The sequence below is a fragment of the Hyla sarda genome, chromosome 2 (genome assembly GCF_029499605.1).
Source record: "Hyla sarda isolate aHylSar1 chromosome 2, aHylSar1.hap1, whole genome shotgun sequence".
In the NCBI taxonomy this organism is placed as follows: Eukaryota; Metazoa; Chordata; class Amphibia; order Anura; family Hylidae; genus Hyla; species Hyla sarda.
Genome location: NC_079190.1, coordinates 338,139,011 through 338,152,053, shown reverse-complemented (window position 1 = coordinate 338,152,053; position 13,043 = coordinate 338,139,011). Strand labels below are relative to the sequence as shown.

The window sequence follows — 13,043 nt, the reverse complement described above, 5'->3', positions numbered from 1 at the left end:
TTTTTTTACACTAACAAACTGGTGTAGCCCCCAACTTTTCCTTTTCATAAGGGGTAAAAGGAGAAAAATCCCCCCAAAATTTGTAGTGCAATTTCTCCCGAGTACGGAAATACCCCATATGTGGCCCTAAACTGTTTCCTTGAAATACGACAGGGCTCTGAAGTGAGAGAGCGCCATGCGCATTTGAGGACTGAATTAGAGATTGCATAGGGGTGGACATAGGGGTATTCTACGCCAGTGATTCCCAAATAGGGTGCCTCCAGCTGTTGCTAAACTCCCAGCATGCCTGGACAGTCAGTGGCTGTCCAGAAATGCTGGGAGTTGTTGTTTTGCAAGAGCTGGAGGCTCCGTTTTGGAAACACTGCTGTACAATAAGTTTTTAATTTTTATTGGGGGGGACAGTGTAAGGGGGTGTATATGTAGTGTTTTACTCTTTATTATGTGTTAGTGTAGTGTTTTTAGGGTACGTTCGCACTGGCGTGTTACGGTGAGTTTCCCGCTAGGAGTTTGCGCTGCGGCAAAAAATTTGCCGCAGCCCAAACTTGAAGCAAGAAACCTACTGTAAACCTGCCCGTGTGAATGTACCCTGTACATTCACCTGGGGGGGCAAACCTCCAGCTGTTTCAAAATGACAACTCCCAGCATGTACTGACAGACCGTGCATGCTGGGAGTTGTAGTTTTGCAACAGCTGGAGGCACACTGGTTGGAAAACCTTCAGTTAGGTTCTGTTATCTAACTCAGTATTTTCCAACCAGTGTGCCTCCAGCTGTTGCAAAACTACAACTCCCAGCATGTACTGATCACCAAAGGGCATGCTGGGAGATGTAGTTATGCAACAGCTGGAGGTACGCAACTACAACTCCCAGCATGCCGAGACAGCTGTTTGGGCATGCTGGGATTTGCAGTTTTGCAACATCTGGAGGGCTACAGTTTTAGAGACCACTGCAAAGTGATCTCCAAACGGTGGTCCTCCAGCTGTTGCAAAACTACAAATCCCAGCATGCCCGGACAGCAAACAGCTGATTGGGCATGCTAGGAGTTGTAGTTTTGCAAGATCTGGAGGGATAAAGTTTAGAGACCACTAGATAGTGGTCTCAAACTGTAGCCCTCCAGCTGTTGCAAAACTACATATTCCAGCATGCCCAAACAGCTGTCGCTGTTACCCTCCAGATGTCGCTAGGCAACTCACCGGCTTCCACAGGATCCAGCCGCACGACGTCGACGCCCGCCGATCTCCGTCACCGCCCGCCGATCTCCGTCGCCCGCAGCCTCCGGATCGGTAAATGGATCTTCGGCGCCGGTCCCTGTTGGGACATATCAGTAACATGTGACCAAATATTATCGAAATATCTCCAGCCATTTGGAAGTTATGCCGTAATATATATTTCCCATAGACTTATATGGGACTTAAAAAAAAAAAAAAAAAAAAAACCCTGATCCCTTTTTCACCCCCTTAAGGGTGGAATTTCGAAAAATCCTTTCTTATTCCTTTTCTACTTCTTAAAAACAACACCTGTGCAAAAATTCAGGTTTCTAGGTCCAAGGGTTTAGGCTGAGTGTTGATGAGTCAGTGAGTCAGGTCTTCTCTTTTTATGTATAAGATTTTCATCCTTGTGTTCAAAATCCGCAATAAATCCATTCTTGTGGATTTTGGTACGAAATGTAGTGAAACTGCAGCAAATAATTGAAAAGTGGATACTAAACATTTTTGTTGCATCTAATTCTGCAGCAGAGACTCTGACACAAACCTGCAACAAAATCTGCAGTGGATATGCCATGCCAGGCTCTACCCCTGGAATCCTGTTTTATACAGAGGCATGGAGATGGGGGAAATGATTATTGTAATGTATGCACATATGTATTTTATTATTTAACAGGAATAATAATAGAAATTCTTGGTGACCTTTACAGCCGGAATACTTGGGGAGCATGGATCCCACTGAACTGCTGCGTTCTTGACCAAGCCATCATGATGTATAAATTATTCATATGTGCTTGTCTGTGTTTTTTTTCTCGCTGTCACACAATCCTATGTTCCTTTGTCATACCTTTAATCTCTTCTCTCACTATCACTTTCTCATCTTTTCTCACACAATTCTTCGCACCTACTTTCTCAGCCTGTATCTTCCTGTCTTTCTTGCTTATATTCCGATTTTTCCACTACCGCTCTGTTTTCCAGACCGTCGCGCCTTGCCTTACATCTCTTTGCTGTCCTCTCTTGTCGGCATCGCAGGTTAGCCCAGAGCTTAGACACCAGTCTGGGAACCTGATAGCTGATGTGGAGACTGTAAATTTTTTATGGCTGTAATGTGACATTCTCTTTCTGACTCCGGCCAGCTGTAAACTCTCAGACTGCAGGATTTCAGGTCTGACAAGCTCCAATGCGTAAGGAGCTTAAACGGTTAGCACTCTGGTGGGTCACTATTTTGCAAGGAATAGGCCTAGTCATTACGGGCAAGGGTATATATCAAAGTATAGCTCATACTGAATAGCACATTATTCTGGAATGATAAAGTATAATGGGTAAGAATGGAAAATATGTACACTGCTATATAGTGCAGACTTGGCAAATTGAGCCACTGTGCAGGCTAGAAGCTGCACTTCCCATGGTGAAAGGTCCTTTGTACTGGAAGTAATAGTCAATTTATATAAATAGTTTTTATGACTGTTTAGTATAAATAGGACTGTGTTATTGGTGAATACTTTGCATTTATTATTGCGTCATGCCACAAGCACATTCGTTTTGGTAAATTTTCTTTTTAATGTATCTTTGATAAATCTTTAACTGCCTAGCAAACCATATTTCCCTACAGAAAATCCAACAGCTTTCTGAAGGATCCATGTTTGGACACGGACTGAAGCACCTCTTTCATAGTCGACGGCGTTCCAGAGAGCGCGACCACCAGGCAGCTACAGAACCCGCTGCTGCTTGCTCAACCCCCGGACCCCAAACTTCACAAGCATCCATAACTGCCCCCCTGTCCTCTTCAGACCACGACTCTGCAGATGAGAAGGAGCGATCCCCAGAAATGCATCGGGTGTCTTATGCTGTTTCTTTGCATGATTTACCAGCACGTCCTACTGCCTTTAACCGTGTACTACAACAAATACGCTCCCGTCCTTCTGTCAAGAGAGGCTCTGGTCAGCATGGCGGTGGTCGTCGGAGCAAGAGTGGCCCTGGGGACACTGCTCAGCATCATCATCAGCAGTTGCGTGGAGGAAGCCCTCATCTGCCTCGACGACCCCCACCAATGGATGGTGGACTGGCTGCTGTGTTACACCACCACCAAGGTCGACCTAGATCTTCTTCTACCACTGATGCTGCAATGTTAGCTGGAGGGGATACTACCGGGGCTGGAGGATTTTCACATGAAGATCAAGATAGAGCAACAGAAAAGGTATGGTGGTATCTTCCTATAATAAGAATCCTGTTTTGCATCCAGTTGTCTAAGGCTGTGTTCCCATTTGGCACATATGTTGCATGTCAACCAATAAAGGCCTCTTTGAGGGTCGTATATGTTGGTATAACTATTTGTTTTATTGAATTGGAAAAAGTAGTGGACTGCGCTTTCCTATATAGGAAGCCGCCATATATTAAATATTAAAATCAGCAGGAGAAGTGTAAGGCTGGGTTCACACCACGTTTTGTTAAATACGGTTCCCGTATACGGCTGGGAGGAGGGGCTTAATCGCGGCGCCCGCACTCAGCCGTACTCGGCAACCGCGGTCGACCACGTTTTTGCCTGCAGTCGGGAAACCGCATACGGCCGAAAACGAAGCCGACCGGAGGCTGCGGTTCACTCTGGTTGGCTCATAGACATGCATTAAATACGGTTCCCGAATACGGCTGAGTGCGGGCGCCGCGATTAAGCACCGCCCCCCTCCCCCCAGCCGTATACGGGAACCGTATTTAACAAAACGTGGTGTGAACACAGCCTTAGCCTGCAAGAGTCGCCGCTGGTCACAGGCTTAAAGTGGCCGCGGCCAGGCTTCTGATCTTTGGCAAGCAGCTGGCGCTGCAACCACTTTAAATCAGTGACCAGAACATTTATCGGGGTATAACCCGCAGGCAAGCTTTTTGCCCTAAATTTAGGTTTTAAAAGTGCGTGTTATACACCGATAAATATGGTATTTGTAATATATATGGTATTGGTTATAAACCAATGTGTATATTTTTGTGTGAAAAAATGCTCTGTCCCTGCAGCTATTGCCTGTGTGTCTCTGTGCAAAGAGCAGGGCTCTGTGCAGGCTCCTGACTTGTCAATCATTCTGCTGTGTGAGCTGGGAACATGTCACAGAGCCTCACTGCACAAAGCCCTGCTTGTCCTCGGTGCACAGAACCCTGCTTGTCCTCGGTGTACAGAGCCCTGCTTGTCCTCGGTGCACAGAGCCCTGCTTGTCCTCGGTGCACAGAGCCCTGCTTGTCCTCGGTGCACAGAGCCCTGCTTGTCCTCGGTGCACAGAGCCCTGCTTGTCCTCGGTGCACAGAGCCCTGCTTGTCCTCGGTGCACAGAGCCCTGCTTGTCCTCGGTGTACAGAGCCCTGCTTGTCCTCTGTGCACAGAGCCCTGCTTGTCCTCAGTGTACAGAGCCCTGCTTGTCCTCAGTGTACAGAGCCCTGCTTGTCCTCAGTGTACAGAGCCCTGCTTGTCCTCAGTGTACAGAGCCCTGCTTGTCCTCGGTGCACAGAGCCCTGCTTGTCCTCGGTGCACAGAGCCCTGCTTGTCCTCGGTGCACAGAGCCCTGCTTGTCCTCGGTGCACAGAACCCTGCTTGTCCTCGGTGTACAGAGCCCTGCTTGTCCTCGGTGCACAGAGCCCTGCTTGTCCTCGGTGCACAGAGCCCTGCTTGTCCTCGGTGCACAGAGCCCTGCTTGTCCTCGGTGCACAGAGCCCTGCTTGTCCTCGGTGCACAGAGCCCTGCTTGTCCTCGGTGCACAGAGCCCTGCTTGTCCTCGGTGCACAGAGCCCTGCTTGTCCTCGGTGCACAGAGCCCTGCTTGTCCTCGGTGTACAGAGCCCTGCTTGTCCTCTGTGCACAGAGCCCTGCTTGTCCTCTGTGCACAGAGCCCTGCTTGTCCTCTGTGCACAGAGCCCTGCTTGTCCTCGGTGCACAGAGCCCTGCTTGTCCTCGGTGCACAGAGCCCTGCTTGTCCTCGGTGCACAGAGCCCTGCTTGTCCTCGGTGCACAGAGCCCTGCTTGTCCTCGGTGCACAGAGCCCTGCTTGTCCTCGGTGCACAGAGCCCTGCTTGTCCTCGGTGCACAGAGCCCTGCTTGTCCTCGGTGCACAGAGCCCTGCTTGTCCTCCTGCACAGAGCCCTGCTTGTCCTCGGTGCACAGAGCCCTGCTTGTCCTCGGTGCACAGAGCCCTGCTTGTCCTCGGTGCACAGAGCCCTGCTTGTCCTCGGTGCACAGAGCCCTGCTTGTCCTCGGTGCACAGAGCCCTGCTTGTCCTCGGTGCACAGAGCCCTGCTTGTCCTCGGTGCACAGAGCCCTGCTTGTCCTCGGTGCACAGAGCCCCGCTTGTCCTCGGTGCACAGAGCCCCGCTTGTCCTCGGTGCACAGAGCCCCGCTTGTCCTCGGTGCACAGAGCCCCGCTTGTCCTCGGTGCACAGAGCCCCGCTTGTTCTCATTGTACAGAGCCCTGCTTGTCCTCAGTGGGGCAAAAATATACAACATTTTAACCAATGTATATTACACATATACATAAAATGTTATTACCTACATTATATAAAAAGTTTTTGCTAATTAGAGGTACACTTTAACATTGTTATGTGTCAAAGGTGTATGTCCTGATGCATACCTTTGACATGTATTAACAGCCTGAAGTAAGCAGGTGCCTAACAGTGACATGCACACACATGGCCTCTTGTCTTAGACAAACAATGTGTCTGCCATAGCAGCATAACATTTTATTCTCCGTAGGGTTGTCCTCCATCGTTTCTCAGACACAAAATGAAATATAAATTTCCATTGTTATGCAGAGGATACATTTAGATTTAGAGGGAAAAAAAAATCCATAACATCACATTGTCTGATTTTTAAAGATTTTTTTTTTGCAAATTATGGTGGAAAATAAGCATTTGGTCAATAACAAAAGTTCATCTCAATACTTTGTTATATACCCTTTGTTGGCAATAACAGAGGTCAAACATTTTCTGTAAGTCTTCACAAGGTTTTCACGCACTGTTGCTGGTATTTTGGCCCATTCCTCATGCAGATCTCCTCTAGAGCAGTGATGTTTTGGGGCTGTCGCTGGGCAACACAGACTTTCAACTCCCTCCAAAGGTTTTCTATTTGGTTGAGATCTGGAGACTGGCAAGGCCACTCCAGGACCTTGAAATGCTTCTTACGAAGCCACTCCTTCGTTGCCCAGGCGGTGTGTTTGGGATCATTGTCATGCTGAAGGACCCAGCCACGTTTCATCTTCAATGCATTTGCTCATGGAAGGATGTTTTCACTCAAAATCTCACAAAATATGGCCCCATTCATTCTTTCCTTTACACGGATCAGTCGTCCTGGTCCTTTAGCAGAAAAACATCCCAAAAGCATGATGTTTCCACCCCCATGCTTCTCAGTAGGTATGGTGTTCTTTAGATGCCTCTTAGCATTCTTTCTCCTCCAAGCACGACAAGTTGAGTTTTTACCAAAAAGTTCTACTTTGGTTTCATCTGACCATATGACATTCTCCTAATACTCTTCTGGATCATCCAAATGCTCTCTAGCAAACTTCAGATGGGCCCAGACATGTACTGGCTTAAGCAGGGGGACATGTCTGGCACTGCATGATTTCAGTCTCTGGCTGCGTAGTGTGTTACTGATTGTAGCCTTTGTTACTTTGGTCCCAGCTCTCTCTGCAGGTCATTCACTAGGTACCCCCGTGTGGTTCTGGGATTTTTGCTCACCATTCTTGTGATCATTTTGACACCATGGAGTGAGATTTTGCGTGGAGCCCCAGATCGAGGGAGATTATCAGTGGTCTTGTATGTCTTCCATTTTCTAATAATTGCTCCCACAGTTGATTTCTTCACACCAAGCTGCTTGCGTATTGCAGATTCAGTCTTCCCAGCCTGGTGCAGGTCTACAATTTTGTTTCTGGAGTGTGACTGTTAGAGGTTGTGGACAGGTGTCTTTTATACTGATAACAAGTTCAAACAGGTGCCATTAATACAGGTAACAAGTGGAGGAAAGAGGAGACTCTTAAAGGGGTATTCTGGGCAAAAACATCTTATCCCCTATCGATAGGGGATAAGATGTCTGATCGCGGGGGGCCAGCCGCTGGGACCCCCCGCGATCTCCCTGCCGCAGCCTGCATTCTATGCGTAGCTCCGTCTGAAGTCTCGGAAACCACCGGGCTTCCAAGACGGGGACGTGACATCACGCCACGCCCCCTCCATTCTTTTCTATAGGAGGGGGTGTAACGACTGCAACGCCCCCTCCCATAGACATGAATGGAGGGGGCGTACCATGACCTCACTTCCCTGTCTCGGAAGCCCGGAGGTTTCCGAAACTTCAGATGCAGCTACGCATAGAATGCGGGCTGCTGCAGGGAGATCGCGGGGGGTCCCAGCGGCGGGCCCCCCATGATCAGACATCTTATCCCCTATCCTTACGATAGGGGATAAGATGTTTTTGACCGGAATACCCCTTTAAAGAAGAAGTTACAGGTCTGTGAGAGCCAGAAATCTTGCTTGTTTGTAGGTGACCAAATACTTATTTTCCGCCATAATTTGCATATAAATTCTTTAAAAATCAGACAATGTGATTTTATGGATTTTTTTTCTTATTATGTCTCTCATAGTTGAGATATACCTATGATGAAAATTACAGGCCTCCCTCATCTTTTTAAGTGGGAGAACATGCACAATTGGGGGCTGACAATACATTTTTGCCTTACTGTAAATGCCAGTCAGGGTCTGTAAAAATTGGATGAAGAATCATGTCGGTCTAAGGCTTGGCTCGCATCCCATGTGTTTTATATACATTAACTTAAAATTTATACTAGTACTAGCTGCGTTGCCCGGTTTTTCCTTCCTAATCCTTGTTGGGGAGGAAAATAAACAAAGGAGGAAGCTTTTGACTTCATATCCCGTCCTCATATATTGTTGTCATATCCCAACCCCATATCCCATCCTCCTATCCCGTCCTCCTATCTCGTCCTCCTATCCCGTCCTCCTATCCCGTCCTCCTATCCCGTCCTCCTATCCCGTCCTCCTATCCCGTCCTCCTATCCCGTCCTCCTATCCCGTCCTCCTATCCCGTCCTCCTATCCCGTCCTCCTATCCTGTCCTCCTATCCCGACCTCTTATCCAGTTCATCTATCCCGTCCTCCTATCCCGTCCTCATATACCGTAACATGTGACCAAGTATTGTGGAAATACCTCCAGCCGTTTGGAAGTTATGCAGTAACATATATTTCCCATAGACTTGTATGGGACTTTAAACATAAACCCCACCCCTGGCAAATGGGGGTGAGTAAGGGTTAAATCACCTATCCTATGTTTGTTGTTGACATATAAGTAACATGTGTGCCAAGTTTCATGTTAATATCTCTAGCCGTTTGGACGTGATGCTGGAACATACACACACACATACACACGTTGAGTTTTATATATATATATATATAGATACTTTCTTGACATGTCCATCAATGGCCTAAATAGTTTACTCTAGCAGTTTCAGACATACTTTACAGGTGTTTTTAGACATTTACATATATATGTTTAGGCTATCGACTTCCATTATGAAGAATAACTACACTTCAATGTATACATAATTTCTGTGAGTCAGAACAGTCCTCTCTTTTCTGTTAAATCTGAAACTATTCTGCGTTTTGGCACTGTACAATAAAAGCCTTGCGGTATGCTACTGTATACTTTTCTCTATATTCCTTTGTTACACAGATGTATATGCGTGATGTTTTAGCACGTGTGACAGCCTAAAAGACAAAACGACCAGTGTACCTCTACATAGTTCTAGTGTCATTCAGGTGACAGGCTGGGGGAGGGGCTGTAAGCTTGTAACGTATGGTGTCTGCTTGTGTTGTACATAGGATATGAGATTACATACAGATGTGAAGATGGGTATTTTTACTGCTACCAGACTAATTAACAATGAATAATTCAGCTGTGTATACTTGTCAAGCAGGCGCTGAAAGGATAAATGTTGTTACTGGTGTGCTGGCGTGTGCCTAAGAACTACCATGTGACCTCTCCCGCGGCACCTCTATTGTAAAGATGCTGTTTTTAGCATGTAGCGCACGTTCTGTTCTGCAGATATACTAGCCAGGCATATATGTTTTAGGTAAAGAAACCTGGGCATGCTGAGAGTTGTTGTTTTGTTGGTTCCTGCTTGGGAAATGCTGATCTACGCCAAATGGATGGATGTGAGAAATGTTTTACTGGAATACCTGGTTAACAGTATTTTTTTTCAAACTATGAAAACTAATGCCATCAGTCAGGACATTTGACTATGCTACAGGGACTGTAAAGTTAGTGTAGTTCATAATATAGTGTCTGTACCTGTGTGTGACGGTTTTCTCACAATTCTTCTGGGATTTTCACCCCAATATTTATTTTTAACAGCATACAAAATGACTGTTGTCTCAGATTTTTCCCAGGTTGCTATGCGGCCGAGACCTGACTCACTAGTTAGCTGATGACAGGGAGCCTGTCTGTTTCAATGGGTGGAGCGATCGCTTGGTGGGAGAGGGATCAATCTGCAACAACTGTAGGCACCCTGATTGAAAACCACACTGATTTGAATGGATGCAGCTCATTTATGTTTCAATGGGTGGGGTGGCTGATGTGTGGGAGGGAGGAAGATGGAATTATGGGATTTGTAGTAAAAAAAAAAAAAAGGCAAATAGGAAATGCCAGTTCACAAACAGCTAGCCACAGTATTATGGTAATCTCACAGCATAGCCATTTAGCCCCAAGACAAGCGCAGATCTTTCCTAAGCATGTCCATTACTGTCTGCCAGGTACATACTAAAATCACCTTATGGTGGATAACCCCTTTAAAGGGATTTTTCTACTGACAAACTAAGAATAAAAATGATTAATCCCTTAAGGACACAGCTCATTTTGGTCATAAGGACACAGCCAATTTTCATTTTTGCATTACATTTTTTCCTCCTGGCCTTTTAACCCTTTCCTGACCCATGACGTACATGTATGTCATGGTTCAAGTGAGGGGAACATGATGCGGGCCCACGAGTTGGGTCCCCGTCAAAACGACAAATGTTCGCTGCTATTAGCAGCAAACATCTGCCGTTAATGATGGACATCAGAGATCATTCTGATGTCCTTTATTTAAATGGTTAAAGGGGTTAACCACCATAAGTTGATTTTAGTACATACCTGGCAGACAGTAATGGACATGCTTAGGGAGGATCTGTGCTTGTCTTGGGGCTAAATGGCTATGTCATGAGATTACCATAATGCTGTGGCTAGCTTTTTGTGAACTGGTATTTCCCGTTTGACTTTTCTTCTTTGCCTACAAATCCCATAATTCCATTTTCCTCCCTCCCACACATCAGCCACCCCACCCATTGAAACATAAATGAGCTGCATCCATTCAAAAGACCTGTGGTTTTCAATCAGGGTGCCTACAGCTGTTGCATTAGTTGCAGATTGATCTCTCGCCCTCCAAGTGATCCCTCCACCCATTGAAGCAGACAGGCTCCCTGTCATCAGCTCACTAGTGAGTCAGGTCTCGGCCACATTGCAGGTCTCGGCCACATTGCAACCTGGGAAAAATCTGAGACAACAGTCATTTTGCATGCTGTTAAAAATAAATATTTGGGTGAAAATCACATAAGAATTGTGAGAAAACCGTCACACACAGATACAGACACTATATTATGAACTGCACTGACTTTAAAGCCCCTGTAGCATAGTCAAATAAAAAAAATTCCTACAATACCCCTTTAAATGCCGGTAATTCCTGGTGTTTAGTGGTCCCATCGGCACCACCACAATGTAATCACGTGGTGCCGGTGGGTTGCTGGGGAAGCCTGGGGCCTTAACTTTATATCTTCCCTGGCTCGGTGATTGCTGCAGCTTGCCTTTGGCATCCTCTAGCTATCAAGCTCAGAGAACATAGATAAATGTAATGCAATAGCATGTAATGATGGCATGTAATAGGCCCCTATGGGGGGCCAAAGAAGTGTGTAAAAAAAATGAAAACAAAACAATGTTTTTAAAAGTATAAGCCTGCTGATGTCAGCCATTATCCATGAGATCCCTGCTGCTGTTAACACCTACCAGCTTGGCCCAATCACCATGTCAGAAGAGGCAGCGATCGTCTGTGTATGTCATTGTGCGCTAAGCACCGGGGCACAGCAACATACATGTACGTTGCATGTCCTCTAGGGGTTGAAGGCTATGGACATCCTTGAAAAGGTTTTTTTTTATTTATTTTTTTACTTATCATGGGCCAAAAAACACTTTCTATTGGTCGTTATTAAAATTGTGTTTACGTTGTTCTACAGCCTCTACTGTATCTTCTTGTTGTCAGCCCTTCTCTAGTCTCCAAAAGGAACCTCTAAGCTGATTTTATGACTATATCAAAGTTGACCTTTTATCTGGTCATAAATGAACTTAGAAATTGGTTCAAGACACTAGCTGTTCTAAAGGACATAACAGAGAAAATGCGATTGGAAGACTGTCATCCAAAAACTATTTATTACAAAACTTCTCCTAAAGCCTTTCGCAAGCATAAAGCAAGTGTTCACAATAACTGGTTTATATATATATATATATATATATATATATATATACAGTACATTTTATATACAGTAAATCAAATCACTTGTGCCAATTATATCATTAGTGATATCACTATATAAAAAACCTTAGAAGTGTGGCAAGAAAATGTACAATATCCAACATATAAATAATCCCAATAGTATTTATAAAGACTAATGCTAAGTAAATTGCATATACTGGGATCATTGAATGACAAACTTATAACATTGATCTCAGTGTCGCCTGTATGCACCATACAATATAAATACCTGCTCATCCGTGTTCTCCTATAAAGGGTGTGCATGACAGGAACCCTGGGGATTTGGGCTTCTACATTGCAAGCTCCACTCCCTGTATAGAAACACCTATAGAGTAATATAAATATTTTTAATTTTTTTATTTAAATATGTCTACTGATCTCTCTAGCTGTATCTCTACTGATATCCTAGGTATGAACCCATACATTTAGACATAATAGTAAAAGAAAGGACTGAGACATGGTCTGGCCTTGCTCGAACAGAATCTCTTTGGAGATCAATTTATTGACAGAACTACAATAAATATTTAAATAAATAAAAGCATAAAGAAAAGAGCAGTAGCAGTAAAGCAATGTTATTAAGTTGTATAGTTCCCCCGCCACCCTGAAAGTAAGCCCCTGGGCGGGGACTTCTACTTACCAGCTCCTGTTGCTCCCCATTGCTCCTGCTGTGGTCCCGTCCCCTCGTCTTCATTGACGGCTTTAGTCATCGCTGTTCTCCTTAAGCAGATGGAGCAGAGCGGTGATGCAAAGCGTCAATGAAGACGAGGGGACGGGACCACGGACGGAGCGACGGGAGCTGGTAAGTTGAAGTCCCCTTCCCAGGAGACTACTTGCGGGTGGCCGGGGGGACTTTATAAATTAATATCTTCACCATCCGAGGGGGCAAAACGTCTTCCGGGGATGGTGAGGATAATGATTTTAGCATATATAGCGCGTTGTCAAGCTTTATATATAAATCTGCTAATTGGTTCCCATTGGTTAATTATCTGACTGTAAAAAATGATTTCTAAAAATGATAATCATGTTTGCGGTAATAAAATAACAGTGAGAAATAATACATGTTCAGCAACAATGTACACCAGTGATATAGGAATGATGTTCTATGCATACACCTTTAAAGGGATTCTCTGTTGAAAAACATCTTATCCCCTATCCAAAGGATAGGGGATAAGATGTTTGATCGCGGGGGTCCTGCCGCTGGGGACCCCCTGTGATCTCCGGCTGGCAGCGGTGCCGTCCCGAATACAGAAGCTAG

The 13,043-nt window shown here is 45.5% G+C and overlaps 1 protein-coding gene across 2 annotated transcripts in view; it reads left to right on the top strand.

Moving 5' to 3' along the window:
* The window catches only part of TMCC2 (transmembrane and coiled-coil domain family 2), an 85,970-nt gene that overhangs the window by 17,091 nt on the left and 55,836 nt on the right, over positions 1 to 13,043 (top strand). The window contains exon 2 of one of the 2 annotated variants that reach the window (XM_056558071.1): positions 2,815 to 3,399. The exons of the other annotated variant lie outside the window; for it this stretch is intronic. Coding sequence (XP_056414046.1) covers positions 2,815 to 3,399 — 585 coding nt within the window. The remainder of the gene's footprint in view (positions 1 to 2,814; positions 3,400 to 13,043) is intronic. 2 annotated transcript variants of the gene reach the window in all.